Source organism: Schistocerca gregaria, chromosome 2 (genome assembly GCF_023897955.1).
Source record: "Schistocerca gregaria isolate iqSchGreg1 chromosome 2, iqSchGreg1.2, whole genome shotgun sequence".
NCBI lineage: Eukaryota > Metazoa > Arthropoda > Insecta > Orthoptera > Acrididae > Schistocerca > Schistocerca gregaria.
Window position 1 is genome coordinate 805,065,920 of NC_064921.1, and position 23,280 is coordinate 805,089,199.

At 41.6% G+C, this 23,280-nt stretch overlaps 1 protein-coding gene across 2 annotated transcripts in view; it reads left to right on the top strand.

Annotated features, from left to right (window-relative positions):
• LOC126335082 (intraflagellar transport protein 81 homolog) overlaps nt 1–23,280 on the top strand; it is a 136,066-nt gene that overhangs the window by 10,510 nt on the left and 102,276 nt on the right. For both annotated transcript variants that reach the window (XM_049997977.1, XM_049997976.1), the window contains exon 2: nt 15,141–15,277. In XM_049997977.1, the coding sequence (XP_049853934.1) occupies nt 15,141–15,277 (137 nt within the window). The remainder of the gene's footprint in view (nt 1–15,140; nt 15,278–23,280) is intronic.

Here is a 23,280-nt window from a genome sequence, read left to right on the forward strand (position 1 = left end):
AACATGTCCATGAAAGCTGTCACTTGCTCACTCTTGATGGAGCCACTATTATGTTTATGTGGGTTCCTGGTCATGTCAGTCTGACAGAAAATGAGGCCACTGACGCTGTTCCAAAGGCTGCAGTCCTCGTCTCGCAGCCTGCTAGTTCTTCCATTCTCTCCGATGTTCTCTGTGTTCCCATCTATCAGTAGGCGGTGTCATTTTGGCATCACTTTGACATCACTACTAGTCCTCCCTTCATGAGAACAAGCTCTGGGGAATTAAGCGTCTTCCAGTGGTTTGGATGACCACTTCCTTGGCCCTCTGATCAAGAGGAGATCATTTTAGCAAGGTCATATTTTCATATTCTCATTTGTGTTTGCCATCTGAGTTATCACCTGTTTTAGTGAATGATGCACGAGCTGTAGACCGCACTTTACTTTTTATCTGTCTTAACAGTAGGGTGAAGGACATCTAATCTGAGCTCAACCCCTCTGTTTCTCTATGAAGTATTTTGTGGACCTTTTTCCCTGTCCCTGTTTTTAGTTGTCTTTTCTTAAAACGAAAAGGAAGTAAAAACAAACCAAACAAAAAACACTAATACAACTCTAGTTCATCCCATATACATGTTCTGCCACATGCTCATTCCTGGTGTGACACCCAGCAACTGCAGTCAGTTTCATTAATTCGCCACACTATTGATAATTCACATCTTCAGCTGTGAGACCATATAACTGCAGAAATGGAATTGTTGTGGCTGTTTCATTGTCCAAAGCAGCAACCGATGTTTGACTCACAAATCTCATCATTAAGATACATAATTAGTGACTAATAAAAAACAAGGAATTAAATTTTTGATTGTTAAGGACACAGCAAACTAACAATTTGAAAATGGAAAACAAACAGGAAACAAATGAGTAGCCAATAACTACTGCCATTAGTATAACTTGCATACAAGCCAACAGAAAATGGAACAACATAAAGCCCTAAGTCTAATGCTTCACGAACATTGCTCACATAGAACTCATAAACATAGACATTCAACATTAGAGAGTGTCACCACAGATGACAAAATGGCATCTGCAAATACAATGTATTCCAAATACATCATGCAAACATGACATTATGTGACACAATGTAGCTATTTCATGGGTTGAATTGAATTTTGAACTGAATTGAATTTTATTTGATCCTGTAAGATTACATTGTGTACAGTAAATGTACATGTAATATAGGACATGTCAAAGTGTTAACATTTGTTATCACTTATTTTTCTACACCTTTAGCTTATATTATTACATCATTGATAATGAATAACAATATATACAAATTTAATGGCATAAGTATTCTGCAACACTGTAAAACTCTTTTTCAATGAGATAGTCTTTAAGTTTCTTTGGAAAGTCATTGTTAAGTACACTATCTTGCAGGTTTTTAGGCAGACTTCTTAGTAGTCTGATACCAGAGTACTGGGGTCCTTTTTCTAGCATTGCCAGTTGGTGGTGTATGCTCCGTACTTCATTCTTCCTTCTTTTATTGTGGGTGTGTACACTAGCATTTGTAATCCAGTCCTCAATAGCTTTTGTGATGTAAATTATTGTTTTGTATATGTACAACGATGAAAAAGTTAAGATACCTAAACAGTTTCTGCACGTTTCAGAGGTCTGTCTTCTTAAAATGGTCCTTTTTTTTTAAGTCCATGATACACTGTACACAGAAGGTTCTTGTCTGAATACTGTGATAGTTGCATCATTAAGAATATGAGAGAGCTCAGTTTCTTACAGACATTATTAATATGTTTTTTCCATTTCAGTTCATTATCCACAAGAATACTTAAGAATCTAGCAGATTCTACTTCTTCCAGCCTTGTTCCATCAATCTCTAAATCCAATTCTATAGCCTTTTCCTTGTTTTTAAACACTGCACACATATTCTTTTTTAGATTTATAACCAGTTCATTTTCCAACAGCCATTGAGCTGTGACATTTGCAGATATGTGTGCTCTTCTCTCAAGCTGTTCCATATTTTGGTCACTATTTAGTATTGTCATGTCATCAGCATACAATATTTTCTTTTCTTCCTGTTCAACACCTATATCATTAACAAAAACATTAAATAACAATGGCGCCCTTGCCGAACCCTGTGGCACTCCATATTTGATGGGTTTGGTTTCAGATTGGTGAGTTTCCTAATGATACATACTGCTTTCAGTTGCACAAGTATGATTTTATCCATTCACCTGGTTGCCCTCGAATGCCATAGTTGCTTAATTTTTGTATCAGCATTTCATGGTCAGTGGTGTCAAATGCCTTTGAAAGATCCAGAAACATTGCAGAGACAACCTTTTTCTCATCTAAGGATTGCAAAATGTATTCTGTTAGACTGGAAATTGCTGATTCTGTAGATTTACCCTTTCTGTAACCATGTTGTGAGGGTATGAGAATGTTATGTTTGTCCAAAAAGTTAACTGATCTGGTATACATAAGCATTTCTAGGATTTTTGAGAAACCTGATATCAGTGAAACTGGTCTGTAGTTGTTGGGATCATCCTTATACCCTTTCTTGTACGCTGGCACTACCTTCGTTATCTTCAGTTCTTCTGGAAAAATTGCATCTCTGAAAGAGTAGTTTGCTATGTTCAGCAGCGGTGTTATTATCTCCTCACTTACCAGCTTTATTACATGATTTGATATTTCATCACCACCAGCTGATTTCTGGGACTTCAGTTTCTGTATAATTTTCGGCAATTCATCTTCCGTGACTGGTCTTAAGAACATAGTACTGCATGATCTTTTTGGTACCTTAATGCCCTTCTGTTTTTGACTATTTCTTTCCAATTTTAAGTTTTCTACTACACTGATATAGTTAATATTCAGTGTGTTTGCTATACCTATACCAAGTGAAGTTCACAATACTCAGCAAATACCTGAAAAATAATAAGCCGTTTACAAAGTAGGGCAAATGTAGCTTCTCCATTTTACTTATGTAGTTAAAATAACCTCCACAAAACCCACCAAACACATATGAATGGTATTCCCAAAAAGCCAATAATACAATGATACAAACCTATATCTGGCATCACTGACTTTAGTTAATCTGTATATCTAAAATCAACCTATTAAATACAAGTCATTACATATATAATAAAAATAAAATATTAATTGAACATATTTTGCCAGAGTACTTACCAACATTTATCATAAAAAAAAGATCTAGACCAGCCAAAAGAACAAGGGGGTGGGGGGGTGGGGGAATTCTGAAAAAAAGAAACAGTCCCCCATACAATCACACCCTCTTTTCTATCCACTAAAAATTACCCCCTGTGACCCAATACCCATATCCATAGACCATACATCAATAAAGCTAAAATTAAAAGCCAATTTATCAATTTTAGTAACTACCTCTTGCCCGTATTTCTGCTTTCATACTGGACTAATTCAGAACTCATTTGTATAAAAAAGAAACCAGTCAAGTAGGGAATATTTAATAACGCTTGTCTTATAGGCTCAGAACCAAATAGATGGGCAGTGACCACAATTTTAGATCCAATAAACTACATTGTGGATCACTACTGCAAAATTTTTCGAACCATATTCCACGCCATATGGATGTCAATACACTTTCCTCATGATGCTTCCACACAGTGAGGCTACTTTTACTCCTCTGTATCTACATATGTACTCTGCAAATCACTGTGAAATGCATGGCAGAGGGTATGTCCCATTGTATCATTTATTAGGGGTGTTTCCCGTTCCATTCATGTATGGAATGTGGGAAGAATGAGAGTTTAAATGCCTGTGTGCATGCTGTATGTAATTTGACCCTGTAATCATGATCCCTATCAGAGTGATATCTAGAGGGTTGTAATATATTTCTAGAGTCATCACTTAAAGCTGGTTCCCGAAACTTTGAAGTACACTTTCTTGGAATAGTTTATGTCTATCATCAAAAGTCTGCTAGGTCAGTTTTTTCAACATCGCCTTGACACTCTCATGACCATTTGTGCTGACCTTCTGTGTACGCATCTAAAACTGGCTGTCAGTCCTATCTGGTATGTGTTCCACACACTTGACCAAATTCTGGGATGGGTCACACAAGTGATTTTTAGGCGCTCTTCTTTGTAGACTAATTGCGTTTTGCTAGTGCTCTACCAGTAAACCGAAATTGTCTACCTCCTTAACCCATGACTGAGTGTATGTGATCATTCCATTTCATATCCCTACGAAATGTTACACCCAGCTATTTGTGTGAGTTTAATCACTGCAATTGTGACTCACTGATATTGAAGTCATAGGGATACTTTATTTTTGTGCATTTTGTGAAGTGTACAATTTTATATTTCTGAACATTTAAAGCAAGTTGCCTATCTTTGCTCCACTTTGAAATCTTCTCAAGATCTTAATTAATATTTGTGTTGTTCCTTTTGGACTATACTTTATTATAGATAACTGCATCATACGTGAAAAGTTCAAGGTTACTGTAAACGTTGTCTTCAAGGTCATTAACGTACAGGGTGTTACAAAAAGGTACGGCCAAACTTTCAGGAAACATTCCTCACATACAAAGAAAGAAAATATGTTATGGAGACATGTGTCCAGAAATGCTTACTTTCCATGTTAGAGCTCATTTTATTACTTCCCTTCAAATCACATTAATCATGGAATGGAAACACACAGCAACAGAATGTACCAGCGTGACTTCAAACACTTTGTTACAGGAAATGTTCAAAATGTCCTCCATTAGCAAGGATACATGCATCCACCCTCCGTTGCATGGAATGCCTGATGCACTGATGCAGCCCTGGAGAATGGCATATTGTATCACAGCCGTACACAATACAAGCACGAAGAGTCTCTACATTTGGTACCGGGGTTGCGTAGACACGTGATTTCAAATGCCCCCATAAATGAAAGTCAAGAGGGTTGAGGTCAGGAGAGCGTGGAGGCCATGAAATTGGTCCACCTCTACCAATCCATCGGTCACCGAATCTGTTGTTGAGAAGCGTATGACCACTTCGACTGAAATCTGCAGGAGCTCCATTGTGCATGAACCACATGTTGTGTCGTACTTGTAAAGGCACATGTTCTAGCAGCACAAGTAGAATATCCCATATGAAATCATGATAACGTGCTCCATTGAGCATAGGTGGAAGAACATGGGGCGCAATCAAGACATCACCAACAATGCCCGCCCGAACACTCACAGAAAATCTGTGTTGATGACGTGATTGCACAATTGCGTGCGGATTCTCGTCAGCCCACATATGTTGATTGTGAAAATTTACAATTTGATCACGTTGGAATGAAGCCTCATCCATAAAGAGAACATTTACACTGAAATGAGGATTGACACATTCTTGGGTGAACCATTTGCAGAAGTGAACCTGTGGAGGCCAATCAGCTGCTGATAGTGCCTGCACACGCTGTACACGGTACGGAAACAACTGGTTCTCCCGTAGCACTCTCCATACAGTGACATGGTCAATGTTACCTTGTACAGCAGCAACTATTCTGACGCTGACATTAGGGTTATCGTCAACTGCACGAAGAATTGCCTCGTCCATTGCAGGTGTCCTCGACGTTCTAGGTCTTCCCCAGTCGCGAGTCATAGGCTGGAATGTTCCGTGCTCCCTAAGACGCCGATCAATTGCCTCGAACGTCTTCCTGTCGGGACACCATCGTTCTGGAAATCTGTCTCGATACAAACGTACCGCGCCACGGCTATTCCCCCGTGCTAATCCATACATCAAATGGGCATCTGCCAACTCTGCATTTGTAAACATTGCACTGACTGCAAAACCACGTTTTTGATGAACACTAACCTGTTGATGCTACGTACTGATGTGCTTGATGCTAGTACTGTAGAGCAATGAGTCTCATGTCAACACAAGCACCGAAGTCAACATTACCTTCCTTCACTTGGGCCAACTGGCGGTGAATCAAGGAAGTACAGTACATACTGACGAAACTAAAATGAGCTCTAACATGGAAATTAAGCGTTTCTGGACACATGTCCACATAACATCTTTTCTTTATTTGTGTGTGAGGAATGTTTCCTGAAAGTTTGGCCGTACCTTTTTGTAACATCCTGTATATCACGAATGGCAAGGGACCCAGCACACTTCCCTGGAGTACACCAAGTCACCTCTACATCTGTCAGTGTCTTCCCATTCAAGATACTTTGTTGCACCCTCCCTTTCAAGATATCATCAATCCAGTCACAAATTGCACTTGATACCTCATACCTGCCTTGATCCATGGCTTTCAGTATGCCATCTGAGAAAAATGTGAGTTGGGTTTCGCATGATTGATGTTTTCAATATCCGTGTGCTGATTGGCATGGGGCCAAGTCATTCTGTTGAAGACACCTCATTACTTTTGAGATCAGAGTGTGTTCTAAGTTTCTGCAACAAATGGATGTCAAAGATATTGGACAGTGATTCTGTGGATCACTTTTGCTACCCATCTCTGTATGGGTGTGACTTGTGCTTTCTTCCAACTATTGGACACAATTTTTTGTTCAAGGGAGCTATGACAGATTATAGTTAACAGACAGGCTAACTCATCAATGAATTGGGTATAGAATCTGATAGGGATTCCATGGGGCCTTTTTAATTTGAATGATTTCAGCTGTTTCTCAATCCCACCAACACTAATATCTTTTTCACTTATCTTTTCAATCATATTAGAATTAAGCTGGAGCAATAGTCGTGGTTTTCCTTTGTAAAGGAACGTTTGAAAGCAAAGTTAAGCATTTCTGCTTTTGCTTTGCTACTCTCAGCTCTGGCTCCAGTATCGTCCATGAGTGACTGGTCACTGGTCATTAACCTTGGTGCCACTAACAGTCTTTACATATGACCAGAATTTCTTTGGGGTTTGCGAAAGATCATTTGACAATATCCTGCTACGGTAGTCATTGAAGCATTCATGCATTGCTCTCTTGACTGTCAAATGTGTTGCATTCAGCATCCCCCCATTTATAGTCTTATGCTTTGTTTTGTACCTGTTATGCAGTAGCCTCTGTTTCCTTAGAAGTCTCTTTACTTTGACTAGATATCATGGAGAGTACCTCCCCTCATGAACTTTTCCACTGTGTTCATTGGAATGGTGGTCTGATCATTTAATATTAAAAGACTACGACCAAGGTGTGGATGGGGCCAAGGAATTGACATATCAGACGCGATTTAACACACAAATAATTTATTCATAACATACAATACATAACACCAACTATGCAAATCCTGCTTCGATGCTTACAATTGCCCAAAATGGGAGGGCCACCACTCTCGAATTGAAAGGCTTTAATTTAAGAAATTAAAACGCCTAATATAATGTTTTAAAAATAATAATAATAATACAATACATAAGTAAGCGCTAAGTGAACGCACTCTTAAATCTTTAATTATTAATCACAAAGTTTGGGTTTACCACATTTACATTCTCATTGCAATATAAAACATAAATACATTAATTCACAACACAACATGGCTTCAAATTTCAACCTGGACAACCTATGGTCGTAAAACTTTCGTATTACATTCCAGCCAATCACATTAATAACTTAGAAACACGGTTGGTAAAATACAAACGTTTGTACTATAATGAATTTAAATAATCCACAATCGGTCAAAAAACAACATCAGAAATTCGATATGGAGCATGTAAACCTGTTTATACAATCTTTCAGACCAAAATAGGCACGAGGGCATAATAGAATAGCCCTAGTTGCTTTTAGGATAGGTGCTCCCATTAGCTTAATAACTGAGCAGATATTTACTTAAGCGACAGGTGAGATAGTTAATACAAATAGAAGGTATTTCTAAAGTTTTTTTCCTCCCTTTTAACAAGGGGGTTTTAGTAAGGTGGAAATTACACTTTGAGGAGACGCAATGGCAATCTAACGGGCACACCTTCATGAGGACGCCATGCCACTACACACGTACTAAAGTAGCCGCGTGTCCGCTGTTCAAGCCAAATGTTAATAACACAGTTCCATATTCCTGACACTCAAATAGTCGGGATCAAAACAAACCAAAAATACCCAGAGCGCAAGATCCAGCATAGCTTGAGAACAGATCTTACTTCATGCAGTTGCCTTCACAAATACAGATATCGAAATGAAAACTAGAACATTTAACAACATTACCTAATCAGCACAATGTTCTTCGTTAGGTCCCAGCAGCACTAGACAATGCTGACATGCCAATGTTAACAAACCTCTAAGACAACAACCTTCAACTGACAAGCCGAAACCAATGTGACCCCTTGTCAGCTCTGTGACAGGACTCGGACCCCCAACTATTGTCAGTGCAACTCATTTAGAATAAATACAGCGCAAATAGTATGGCGGATACATATACCCAGGGATTAACAGAACACTAGACTGAACTAGAATTAACATCAATAATAGACCACTAGATCTTGGGAGACAAGGAACTAATTCCCCACCCAAAATTCTGCAACCACAGGGCGGGAGGATGAACTACCAAAACATAGAAGTGCAAACGTACACAAATAACTACCAAAATACACTAGTACGCTGGTTAGCAATGATGCATGGAGGAATCTGCACTGTCAGAATTGCACCAGTGAACAGAACAGAGGATTGCCACGGCGGTGGCCACAAGGCGGGAAAGACGACTGGATGAACTCAATCCCAAAGGACAATCAACTTGAAACATTCACACTTAACTTCTTTTCTCCTTTCCCTCGACACACTTTGTCATTTGTCCAGGACTGCTGTGTACTATTCTGAGCCGTCCCCAGTTGTCCCGGCAGACACCAACCCAGCCGAACTACTCCCGGACTCAAACCCTCACCGAACGGCGGCTCCACCGCCCCATGATGGTTACTGTTTGTTTGCCTTTGTTGACGCAGGCGATGATTAGACTGCCGTCCGCCTCCCGCGGACAACCAGTGAAGAGTGGACAGAGGGGCCTCAACCAGGCCGACGTTCCTCCACGTGTAGAAGTGTGGGTTCTATAACACCTGTACGCGGAAGGCAGGATGTTGACGTTACCAGAGCAGACATGAAGGCCACTGTGCAACAACTTCCTCCAGCATGACCGCGCTTGCCTATAAATAGTACAGGCCAAAGAGTCTGCTGCAGTAAACACGTGAGTCGGTTGTGTTATCAACCTTACGGTTTCTAAGTACACCAAAGACAGCACTCGCAATCGATAGTGGGGACACTACAGGCGGGAGTTCAAACGAAAGAGCTTCATAAAAGACCAACCCTGAACAACTGCGGAAAATCGAAATAGAAGCGAAGCAATAAAAGACAGCAATGAGATGCTAGAGCCGGATCGTGCCCAAGCACTACGATTACCAAAAATATTGGCTCCACACGACACTCAAGAAACGAGCCGTGGAAAGATGGAATTACACACGGCTCATACATTTCTATCCAGTGCATGGTTAACTGTTGTTTTAAATTTGAGCCATAGGTCATCTATGAGTTTCTCTACTGAGCTCCTCATTGAGTTGTATCACTACTGGTTCTTTGTCTCCTTTACTGAACATATAGATCTTTCTACTTGTTTTAGTTGCCCTTTGTACATTGGTATTATTTGCTGCTATAACTGGCTCATGGTTACTGATACCAGTGTCTATGTGTACATCCTAAAAGGTGCCAGGTCTGTTTGTTGCTATTTCTAGCATAAATGGGGTTCTGAATGATCTGTTCTAAATAGTTTCCAGAGAAGGCATTTAGTAATGTTTCACAGAATGTCTTGTTATATTCACCCTGTAACAACACTGTAATTATCCCAGTTGATTGATGGACAGTTAAAATCTACTCCAATGATTGCAGTATGATTAGTGAACTTCCGTATAGTGAACTGAACTGAGGTTTTTCTCTAAAATGTTGGGTTACATCTGGAGCTGAGTATGTCCAACCTGAATTCTGAGTCTTGCTCATACAATCTCAAATGAAACTTCAATTTCAGTCTTAGCGGATTTGAGTTTGTCTACAGTGTCAAACACCTCCAGTTCTCATTGGCCTATCCTTTTGATATATGCTTAAATGCCACACATCTCACTACCGTCAGCTTCCAGTTTTAACTGGCTTTCTGTACCTAGTATTATGTAAGCTGTACTGCCTTTTAGGAGCGTGTCAAGCTCTGGCACTTTGTTGCAAATTATTTGGCAGTTAACCTAGGATATCAATACTCTCACCTGGTTGGCGTGTTTCTTTGGATCTTACACTGATGCTCATTGGTGTCCTGCATGTATCATAATCTGGATGGAACAGAGAGTCACCTAATTTAAAAGACCCTTGTGTACACCCCACATACAGTCAGCTACCTGGGTAGCAGCCTTTGTTACGCACACTTGACCTATTTATGGAAACCTTGCAATTCTCAGCCATGTGGGGCAAGTCTAGGAAGTCACAGCCTGGTGGGTTGCAAAACCAATGGACTCTCTGGTTCAAGCCTTCAGCTCGACTCAGAACTAGGGATGGAAGTCACCGTATTTTTATAGAAAAGTGATCATACTTGTCATGTTGACCAACACTTGCTTCAACATATGACTATTACACTTTAAAATCAGGTCATTAGTGCCTTATCCTAAAGGACAGCCTTTTACAAATAATACAACTAACAACAACTACGATATTATGAAAAGGACAGATTGCTACTTACTATACAGAAGAAATGTTGAGTAACAGAGAGGCATAATGAAAAGATTGTTAGGCACTTAATGTTCTGAAAGAGAAAATACATAAACATTCATACAAGCACAACTCACTCATATATGACCACTACCTATGGCTGCTGTGGCAAGGTTGCAGACAGTAACTGTGCCCGATAGGAGCAGCAATCTGGCGTGGGTGGTGGGGGTAAGAAGGCATGGGGTAAGGAGGGGTAGGGAGGCAGGGTAGGAGTGGAGGAAGTTCTAGTGCTGTTTGTGAGAGCATGCAGGGATGTGGTGGGGACAGTGTAGGGCTGCTAGGTGAAGTCAGGAAGTTTTGAGTGGGGGGTGAAAAAGGAGATATCAGAGGTGAGGAAAAAGGCTAGTTGGTTTGAGGGTGGAATAGAAGGCTCTGTGGTGCTGGGGTGGGAGCAGGGAAGGGATAGGTAGATTAAGGATAGGGACTAGGGCAGGTTAAGGCCAGGGGAGTTACAGGAATGTAGGATATATTGCAGGGAGCGTTCCCATCTGTGCATTTCAGAAAAGCTGATGTTGATGGGAAGGATCCATACGGCGCAGGCTTTGAAGCAGTCATTGAAATGAAGCACATTGTGATGGGCAGCATGTTCAGCAACTGAATAGCCCAGCTCTCTGTTGGCCACAGTTTATCAGTGGCCATTCATGGGGACAGACAGCATCTGTTTTCATGCCCAAGTAGGAAACAGTACTGTAATTGCAGCTTAGTTTGTGAATCACATGACTCCTTTCATGACTTTGATGATGTGATAGGAGATGCCTGTGTCTTGACTGGAGTAGGTGGCGGTGGGAGGATGTATGGGACATCTAGATCTGTTGTACTGTTACCAGGCTAGAGGTGTTGTATGGATGGTCAAAGATACTACAAGGTTCGGTGGGTGGTGTAATAACTCTTTGGGGGGGGGGGGGGGGATGGGAACTATAGTGGGTAGGGTATTTCTCATTCCAGGGCATGGCAAGAGGTAGTCGTAACCATGGCGGAGAATGTGATTCAGTTTGTCCAGCCCTGTGTGGTAGTGAGCCACGAGGGGATGCACCTTGAGACCAGATGGTGGTATGTGGAAGGTGGTAGGAGGTTGGAGAGACAACACACAGGAGATCTGTTTCTGTACAAGGTTGGGAGGGTATTTAAATAGATGAAGGCATCAGTAAGACTGGTATATTTAGATGGGGCTGCTCATCATTACAGATGTGATGCCCACAAGTGGATTGGCTGTATGGAAGGGACTTTTTGGTATGGAATGGGTGGCAGCTGTCATGACAGGGATGGAGTTACAGATGTAGCCATCCTTTAGGTGGAGGTCAGCACTGAGGACGGTGGCTTTTTTGCTTGAGCAGGACCAAGTGAAGCAAGTGGGGGAGAAGGTGTTGAGGTTGTGGAGGGATGTAGATAAGGTGGCCTTACCCTCAGTTCAGACCACAATGTTATCATCAGTTAATCTGTACCAGTTGAGGGTTTAGGGGTTTCTAGGTGGTTAGGAAGGATTCTTCTAATTGGCCTATAAATAGTTTGGCATGGAATGGTGCAATGCAGGTGCCAATTGCTGTACCACAGATTCATTTATTATTGATGCCTTCAAAGGAGAAGTGATTCTGGGTGGTGACCATGAAGGAGATTGTAGGTTTGGAGTCAGCCAGGCTTTGGGAAAGGTAGTGTTCAATAGTGGAAATGCCACAGGCATCGTGGATGTTAGTATAGATGGAGGTGACATCAACAGTGATGAGCAGGATTCCATGTGGTAAAGAAATAAGAACTGTGGAGATGACGGAGGAAATGGTTGGTCTCATTGATGTAGGAGGGTAGGTTATGGGTAATAGAATGAAAATGATGGCCCATGAGAGCAGAGATTCTCTCAGTTGGCAAACAGTAATTGGCTGCAATGGGGCTTCCTGGGTAAGGTCTATGGTTTTCAGAAAATCTGTAGAAGGTAGGACAGTGGGGAAGGATAGGAGGGAGGGGGTGGGGTGGGGTGGGAGAGACAGAGGAGGGGGTGGAGAGGGGGCATTTGAAGAGGGTCTCATGATGCTGTTGGATTACTGGTGGGGTCTCTGTGGCAGGCTTTTCAGGTGGACGAATCTGGCAGCTGGCAGAGTTCCTCCACCAGATGGTCCCTCTGGTTCAAAACCAGATTGGTGAAGTCTTTGTTGGCTGGTGGGATAATAAGGGATGCGACCAGTTTTTAAGTGGTGGGTTGTGGTTTTTTCTGTGGATGTAAGATTGCTTTCATGTTAAGAGATTTGTGGAATGGTGACAAGGTTGTATGTTAAGAAGTTTTAGAATGTTAACAGGGGATGATTTGGGGGCAGTGGCAGTGAGTCATGGTTAGATGGAGGGGTGTACTAAGTTAGGCAAGGTTCAGTATTGGTTTTGGGCTGAATATAGTTGGAAGGGATGGTGGCAGAAAGATGTTTTCACTGTAGTGATCGGGAGAAGGTGAGAAGGCCTTTAAAAAGCCCTTCATGTTTGAATATGGGAGTGAGGCAACTGGTAAGGTGTTTGAAAAGGACTGATATTTCCATGGAACTAAGGATTTTGTAGGAAAGATTCATGAATTTTTGTGGGTTGGTTTAGGTATGGATTCTGTATGGTAAAGTGTAATAGGTCTGCACGATAGGTTCTGTTAGCTGTGAGAGGATGTGTGGTAGGTTTGGAGGCACTTGTAGAGGAGGTGGATATTGGTATTCCAAGGCAGGAGTATGAGATGAGCAGGTTGGTTGAGTTTTTTGAAGTAGCATTGTCCGTATTGCTCTAGTTGCTGGAGGGCAAGAGTTACAGTGTGAGAGGTGTTATGCAGGAATTTGGGAATGCAGTGCAGGAGATTTTTATGGATGGAGAGGGGAGGTATTGCAAAGAGGTTTGGGCCTGATTTACTTAGTTTTGCGGGACTTGTTTGGTGAGGGCTGTGCACTCATTGAACTTGTACAGATAGAGATCATTGTGGAAGGAGGAGTTGCAACCAGAGATGGGTGATTTGATTGTCAGGCCATTTGAGGAGATTACATGAGCTAGGCAGCAATGTAGGAATGGTATGCAGGACTGGGTTCTTGTTAGGGATAGGGAAACTGTTCTGTATTGACACAGGTGGAGAAGCAAGGAGCCATGGTCGAGGATAAAAACACGTAAAAATATTAAATTATGAAAAAAATATGTTTGAAAAAGCTCACATAAAACATAAAATACATACAAATATGTGGGAAAAATCACAAAAAGAATGGAATGGATGAAATATAGGGAAACAAGATGAAATGTAATGGAGTGAGTATGTAGTGAAAGGTGAAACTGAACAGAAACTGACATTAAAACACAGTGAGATGAAAGAGAAAAATAAATAGACAGACAATAATGTGGGATGCAGGTTGGTATGAAGAAAGAAAAGGGGGGGGGGGACAGCAGGTGTGATTGGATTAGGTGAGATTAGTATGTGCATATTGGAATAAGACGAGAGAAAGTAATGGGGTAGGGGTGTGTGTGTGTGTGTGTGTGTGTGGGAAGAGGGGGAGGGGGGGAGGCTGGAAGGTTGAAGTAGGGCATGTTGGTGTGGCACAGGGTGGTTCAGAAAAAAACACACAAAAATATGTGAGAGTGAATGAAACAGGAAGAGTGGTCAATTTTTAGCTCTGGGATTAATTATATTGGCAGAAACAATGTGAGACATGCAACCATGTACCAACAATCAGTGCTTTGTGTTGTGCGTAAATGAGATGGTTGATACAGTGTGGGTTATAAGTCAGGGCATGTGGTGTAGTTCTGGAGGTGACACACAAAACACAGCAAAGAAGAGAAAGAAAATGATGAACACTGAGTAAATTAATATGTTAGATAATAGTAGCAGAGGGAAATAGTGCTGAGTAGCGGGATGGAAGAAAAAGCATTAGTAATTCAGCGCTAGAGCCCACCCATAGCGGTACACCTGATGCATAACATCCTCTTCTCACACACTGCATTTCAAGTTAGTCCGGTTTCTTATTTGAAGGAGCTATGGTATGATAGATAGTTTCATGTTTCATGGATCTTTTTGCACAATAAAGCATAATGATGTGGCACAAGTCATTTTACATTTGCATCACAAATTAATCTGTAAATATGTCTATGTGCTGAGCATTTAAAAGTATTTTCATTTTAGGAGAGGGGCTAAATCAACCCCCGATTTGTATATAACATGATGGGGCTCAGTCATCAGTCCTTCTGTACTAATTATCTTCTGGCTGCTGAAGACTAGCCTCTTGTTCATGCAGTAGCTCTTCATCCACAGAAAATTTATTCGCCATAAGCCTGAGATTACTGCTTTTTTTTTCTTTGTGTGTATGTGTCTGTATTAGTTTTTGGCTTTGATAGTATGTGTTATTTATGGACCATACATCACATTTTGTATAATTTTGTTTTATGAAATACCTTGGGATCACAAAATTAATGTTGATTTTCTCTAAAACACATGCTGATTTTTATATTTTATTTGTGTTTTTTGTGACTGTAATAAGGTTTTATTTTTTCAGGTTCTAACTGATGTGTTGGCACTAATTGATACCAGCAACAAGGTTGACATTCGAACTGAAGAACCTGAACAGACCACCATCAGGATTTTGGGAATGTTGAGAGTTTTGAAATACAAACCTGGGCCTGAAACACCAGCGTAAGATGATCTTTTGGATAAGAGTGCATGCTTGCATGTATGAATCCAGATGCATAGTTAAGCTTTTCCACTGAAGATCCAAAGAAACTGGTACACCTGTCTAATATCATGTAGGGCCCCCATGAGTATGCAGAAATGCTGCAACATGATGTGCCATAGAGTCAACTGATGCCTGAAGTAGCTGAAGCCTGAAGTAGTGCTGGAAGGAACTGACTCCATGAAGCCTGCAGGGCTGTCCATTAATTAGTAAGAGTATGAGGCAGTGGAGATCTCTTCTGAACAGTACATTGCAAGGCATTCCTGATATGTTCAGTAATGCTCATGTCTGGGCAGTTAGTGGTCAGCGGAAGTGTTTAAACTCGGAACAGTATTCCTGAAACCACTCTATAGCAATTCTGGACATATGGGGTGTCGCCGTGTCCTGTTGAAATTGCCCAAGTCCTTCGAAATGCACAATGGACATGAATGGATGGAGGTGATCAGACATGATGCTTAAATACATGTCACATGTCAGAGTCGTATCTAGACACATCAAGGGTCCCACATTACTCCAACTGCACACACCCCACACCATTACAGAGCCTCCACTAGCTTGGACAGGCCCCTGCTGACATGCAGGGACCAAGGATTCATTATGTTGTCTCCATACCCATACACGTCCATCTGTTCAATACAATTTGAAACAAGACTCGTGTGACGAGGCAACATGTTTCTAACCATCAACAATCCAATGTCTGTGTTGATAGGCCCAGGTGAGGCGTAAAGCCCTGTCTTGTGCAGTCATCAAAGGTACATGAGTGGGCCTTCGGCTCAGAAAGCTCATATGAATGAGGTTTCATTGAATGGCTCATGCGCTGACATGTTTGATGGCCCAGAATTAAATCTTCAGTAATTTGCAGAAGGGTTGCAATTCTGTCACTTTGAACAGTTCTCTTTAGTCGTCATAGGTCCCATTCTTGCAGGATCTTTTTCTGGACGCAGCGGTGTTGGAGATTTGATGTTCTATCAGATTCCAGATATTCACGGTACATTGGTGAAATGGTTGTCCTGGAAAATGCCATTTCATCCCTACCTTGGAAATGCAGTGTCCCATTTCTTGTGCGTCGACTATAATACCATGTTCAAAATCAATTAAATCTTGCTAAACTGCTATTATAACAGCTGTAACCAATGTAACAACTGTGCCAGACACTTGTTGTCGTATATAGGTGTTGTCGACCACAGTGCCATGTTCTGCCTGTTTTCATATCCCTGTATTTGAATACACATGCCTATACCAGTTTCTTTGGCACGTCAGTGTATGATAGGTTATTGGAAATACTGAAATGACAACTTTTTTACATGCACAAGTAGAAAAAGTTACCTGTATTTGATGGGAAAAAAGTAGCAAAACTCGTGCACGTGTTCTCTTCAAGACTAGTGTATTTACACTTGTGTTTTACTCGTAGTATAATGTACCAGTGAAATATTCATAAATACTGAGTGACTCACTATAAAGTGCATGACAAGGAGTTCTTGTAATAGTATTGTATGTGTTTCTTCCTGTTCAGTTCAAGGACAAATGACTACTTGTATGCCTCTTTGTATGCTGTTTCTAACATGATTTAGTTTTCATGGTTTCTGTAGGAATAATACACTCCTGGAAATGGAAAAAAGAACACATTGACACCGGTGTGTCAGACCCACCATACTTGCTCTGGACACTGCGAGAGGGCTGTACAAGCAATGATCACACGCACGGCACAGCGGACACACCAGGAACCGCGGTGTTGGCCGTCGAATGGCGCTAGCTGCGCAGCATTTGTGCACCGCCGCCGTCAGTGTCAGCCAGTTTGCCGTGGCATACGGAGCTCCATCGTAGTCCTTAACGCTGGTAGCATGCCGCGACAGCGTGGACGTGAACCGTATGTGCAGTTGACGGACTTTGAGCGAGGGCGTATAGTGGGCATGCGGGAGGCCGGGTGGACGTACCGCCGAATTGCTCAAGACGTGGGGCGTGAGGTCTCCACAGTAGATCGATGTTGTCGCCAGTGGTCGGCGGAAGGTGCACGTGCCTGTCGACCTGGGACCGGACCGCAGCGACGCACGGATGCACGCCAAGACCGTAGGATCCTACGCAGTGCCGTAGGGGACCGCACCGCCACTTCCCAGCAAATTAGGGACACTGTTGCTCCTGGGGTATCGGCAAGGACCATTCGCAACCGTCTCCATGAAGCTGGGCTACGGTCCCGCACACCGTTAGGCCGTCTTCCGCTCACGCCCCAACATCGTGCAGCCCGCCTCCAGTGGTGTCGCGACAGGCGTGAATGGAGGGACGAATGGAGACGTGTCGTCTTCAGCGATGAGAGTCGCTTCTGCCTTGGTGCCAATGATGGTCGTATGCGTGTTTGGCGCCGTGCAGGTGAGCGCCACAATCAGGACTGCATACGACCGAGGCACACAGGGCCAACACCCGGCATCACGGTGTGGGGAGTGATCTCCTACACTGGCCGTACACCTCTGGTGATCGTCGAGCGGACACTGAATAGTGCACGGTACATCCAAACCGTTATCGAACCCATCGTTCTACCATTCCTAGACCGGCAAGGGAACTTGCTGTTCCAACAGGACAATGCACGTCCGCATGTATCCCGTGCCACCCAACATGCTCTAGAAGGTGTAAGTCAACTACCCTGGCCAGCAAGATCTCCGGATCTGTCCCCCATTGAGCATGTTTGGGACTGGATGAAGCGTCGTCTCACGCGGTCTGAACGTCCAGCACGAACGCTGGTCCAACTGAGGCGCCAGGTGGAAATGGCATGGCAAGCCGTTCCACAGGACTACATCCAGCATCTCTACGATCGTCTCCATGGGAGAATAGCAGCCTGCATTGCTGCGAAAGGTGGATATACACTGTACTAGTGCCGACATTGTGCATGCTCTGTTGCCTGTGTCTATGTGCCTGTGGTTCTGTCAGTGTGATCATGTGATGTATCTGACCCCAGGAATGTGTCAATAAAGTTTCCACTTCCTGGGACAATGAATTCACGGTGTTCTTATTTCAATTTCCAGGAGTGTACATGATGTTTTATTTATTTGTTCATTCACTCATTTGTTCATTCGTTCATTCATTCATTCACTCATTCATCCAAGGGTCATCTTGGAATGATATGGGGTTTGTCATCATAACTGAATGAAAATAAATAGCTAAATTTTTTTTGTAGAATATGGAAGTATGCTTTCAGAGGATAGGATAAGTGGTGAGAAGTGGGCATGATGAAGAAACCATCCTTCACTATTGTACAACGTTTTTGGTAGAAACACAGTTTTGCTGCACATATCAGAAACCCATGCTAATGACTGCATAACCATGATTGCTGCTATACCTTTGCACTAAGTCTAGTCTCTTTGGAAAATTGTCTTCACGAGCTGACAACTATGGCACTATTCCACTATTTTCCAATCCACCTTCACATGTCATTCCCTCAGTCCATCTGAAAAACTGAGCCAACACCCCCCTCCCCATTCCCAATGACCCTCCCCCTCCTATGATGAGTATGATGTTGAGCTCTGGAGAATGACAAAACATTATTATCATGCACTGTATATGTTGGTACATGATATTTTTGCAAAAGCATTACAGAACTGTAATGTGACAAGGTGATGTAGTTATCCACTTTCCTTATTAACTTCTGCTTCAAATTCTCTGAGTAATCTTAGATTGTGTAATGTGCGTTACTTATAAACAATGTATTAGCTGTCTTTTTAAACAGATGTATTTTAGAAATCCCTTTATTCTTCGTTGCCAGTTTATTATGCAATTTTATTCCCTGGTAGAGAATCTTGTTTTTTGTTTGTTTTTCTGTGGTAATGTAAGTCCAGACTGCTGCTGTTCTAATATGCAGAACAGATTGATAGACATACTGACTTTGTGCAGTAAGGATACCCAGTTTTTTTAACATTTCTTTATAGTGATCCTGTCTACTACTTCTAGTTATCATCATTACAACTCTTTTCTGCAGTTTAAAAATTGTATCCAGCTTCTGTGCCTTTATTTCGAGCAGTTAGTCCACGAACCTACGCGAATTGTAAATGGTTGCGAAAACACACTTGACCTCTTGGCCACAAACAATCCAGAGCTGATAGAGAGCATCATGACTGTTACAGGGATTAGTGATCACAAGGTCATTGTAGCTAGGCTCAATACCATTTCTTCCAAATCCATCAGAAACAAACGCAAAATAATTTTATTTAAAAAAGCGGATAAAGTGCCACTAGAAGCATTCCTAAAAGACAATTTCCATTCCTTCCGAACTGACTATGCGAATGTAGACGAGATGTGGCTCAAATTCAAAGATGTAGTAGCAACAGCAATTGAGAGATTCATACCTCATAAATTGGTAAGAGATGGAACTGATCCCCCATGGTACACAAAACAGGTCCGAACGCTGTTGCAGAGGCAACGGAAAAAGCATGCGAAGTTCAGAAGAACGCGAAATCCCGAAGATTGGCTAAACTTTACAGATGTGCGAAATTTGGCACGGATTTCAATGCGAGTTGCCTTTAATATGTTCCACAACGAAACATTGTCTCGAAATTTGGTAGAAAATCTGAAGAAATTCTGGTCGTATGTAAAGTACACAAGTGGCAAGACGCAGCCAATACCTTCGCTGCGCAGTGCCGATGGTACTGTTACCGACGACTGTGCCCCTAAAGCGGGGTTATTGAACGCAGTTCTCCGAAATTCCTTCACCAGGGAAGACGATTGGAATATTCCAGAATTTGAAACACGAACAGCTGCTAGCATGAGTTTCTTAGAAGTAGATACCTTAGGGGTTGTGAAGCAACTCAAATCGCTTGATACGGGCAAGTCTTCAGGTCCAGATTGTATACTGATTAGGTTCCTTTCAGATTACGCTGATACAATAGCTCCCTAGTTAGCAATCATATACAACCGCTCACTCACCGATAGATCTGTACCTACAGACTGGAAAATTGCGCAGGTCGCACCAATGTTTAAGAAGGGTATTAGGAGTAATCCATCGAACTACAGACCTATATCATTGACGTCGGTTTGCAGTAGGGTTTTGGAACATATGCTGCATTCAAACATTATGAATCACCTCAAAGGGAACGATCTATTGATACATAATCAGCATGGTTTCAGAAAACATTGTTCTTGTGCAATGCAGCTAGCTCTTTATTCGCATGAAGTAATGGCCGCTATCAACAGGGGATCTCAAGTTGATTCCGTATTTCTAGATTTCCAGAAAGCTTTTGACACCGTTCCTCACAAGCAACTTCTAATCAAGCTGCGGGCCTATGGGGTATCATCTCAGTTGTGGAACTGGATTCGTGATTTCCTGTCAGGAAGGTCGCAGTTCGAAGTAATAGACGGCAAATCATCGAGTAAAACTGAAGTGATATCAGGTGTTCCCCAGGGAAGCGTCCTGGGACCTCTGCTGTTCCTGATCTATATAACTTACCTGGGTGACAATCTGAGCAATTCTCTTAGGTTGTTCGCAGATGTTGCTGTAGTTTACCGTCTAGTAAGTTCATCCGAAGATCAGTATCAGTTGCAAAGCGATTTAGAAAAGATTGCTGTATGGTGTGGCAGGTGGCAGTTGACGCTAAATAACGAGAAGATCCACATGAGTTCCAAAAGAAATCTGTTGGAATTCGATTACTCGATAAATAGTACAATTCTCAAGGCTGTCAGTTCACATAAGTACCTGGGTGTAAAAATTACGAACAACTTCAGTTGGAAAGGCCACATAGATAATATTGTGGGGAAGGCGAACCAAAGGTTGCGTTTCATTGGCAGGACACTTAGAAGGTGCAACAAGTCCACTAAAGAGACCGCTTACACTACACTCAGTTGTCTCCTGTTAGAATATTGTTGTGCGGTGTGGGATCCTTACCAGGTGGGATTGGCGGAGGACATCGAAAGGGTGCAAAAAATGGTAGCTTATTTTGTATTTTCACATAATAGGGGAGAGAGTGTGGCAGATATGATATGCGAATTGGGATGGAAGTCATTAAAGCAAAGACGTTTTTCGTCGCGGTAAGATCTATTTACGAAATTTCAGTCACCAACTTTCTCTTCCGAATGTGAAAATAATTTATTGAGGCCAAGCTACGTAGGTAGGAATGACCATCAAAATAAAATAATAGAAATTAGAGCTCGAACAGAAAGGTTTAGGTGTTCGTTTTTCCCGCGCGCTGTTCGGGAGTGGAATGGTAGAGAGATAGTATGATTGTGGTTCGATGAACCGTCTGCCAAGCACTTAAATGTGAATTGCAGAGTGGTCATGTAGATGTAGATGTACATGATCTTTCATATCAGACAGTGTTGTAGTGTATCAAGAATTTTTCTTTTCTGACACCTTCTTTTTACAACCTCTGTCATTAAATATTTGCAGAAATGAGTTAAAGAAACATTCAAAATTTATCTTAGCTGACTCACTATTTAATAGACAAAGATTACCATCATTTCTCTGGCAGAACCAATTTCTGTCTCCAGGGGTTTTCCTGAACTTGTCAATTTTTCCGTTGGTCATTGGCCTAGTGATCACCATTTTTGAATTGGCCATGTCATCACTCAGATTGACTGAGCTGGCCCTGTTAACATATATTAGGGACACTGATTTGTGGTCAGAGAAGAGAAACAGTGTTACATCACACGGGGCTTGGGTGCATTTAAAGTTAACAAATAGATTGTCTAAGCACACTTGTTCTGTAGTAGGTTTATAGTTAACACACTGTAGATTGAACTGTCGCAGTAGGTTACTCAAATCCCTCTTGTCAGTTGACATGTCAGAATTAGAATTAAGATCATCATCTGTTATAATGTCATAGTTGGTAAATCTTTTCTCAGTGAGTGCACATAAAAGGATGTCCAATTTTTCTAAGAACACACTGCTAATACCATTGGAAGATCTGTACAATGATACTATTTGCTTCATACTACTTATGATTATACCATTGCCTTCAAAATTCAGTTCTTCACATAAATAACCAGTGTTGCAGTTGATTCATCTACCAACATAAATTGCTACACCACCTCTCTTGTGAACTCTTCTGCAGTAACTGATTGATAAACTGTAATTTTTGAACTTATAAACTGGAATTTCATCTTCAGTGGCCCAATGTTCATTTAAACACTTTGTGATGAGCAGCAGTCTATACCAATTCCATTGTTATTGCATCCTGGATTTTCCATTGTTAGTTTTGGGGATTTTCTCGTTTGATATTATCCCATACCGCTTTGAACTTGATAGAAGCACCTTCTATACACTGTTCAGAAACGGGTGTTTTGACTGGGATCAGTTTGTCTTTGTACTCATCTTCACATTTTAAATAAGCTTTATAAACAGTGTCATTCAGCTCTGCTCCTAGTTCACCATGTATACACTCAGGAACTCTTTCCTACAGTGAACCTGATGGCTTTTAATCGTTTCTTTTATTGTTTTTATTTAGGGCTGGTTTTGAATTATGTTGAGCAAGGATACTCTAAGTAAGCAAATAACCCTTATAGATAATTTTTCAAAATCTGTAGCACTGTTCACAGTTCATAGGATGCTCACAACATCAACAAAGTTAATGGAGTAAAAGAATCTGAGGTTCATTGTTTGCTGGTGTGAAGAAGCAGAAAAGTGAGAGAAACAGAAACAGTTTGTAGTGAGGAGAAGAGTCAGTTACAGCCATATTGAAAGAAATACACAATAAATTCTGAATGGATATTAAAAATCTGTCTCCATTTATTATTGTTGTTGTTGTTGTCTTCAGTCCTGAGACTGGTTTGATGCAGCTCTCCATGCTACTCTATCCTGTGCAAGCTGCTTCATCTCCCAGTACCTACTGCAACCTACATCTTTCTGAATCTGCTTAGTGTATTCATCTATTGGTCTCCCTCTACGATTTTTACCCTCCTCGCTGCCCTCCAATGCTAAATTTGTGATCCCTTGATGCCTCAAAACATGTCCTACCAATCGATCCCTTCTTCTAGTCAAGTTGTGCCACAA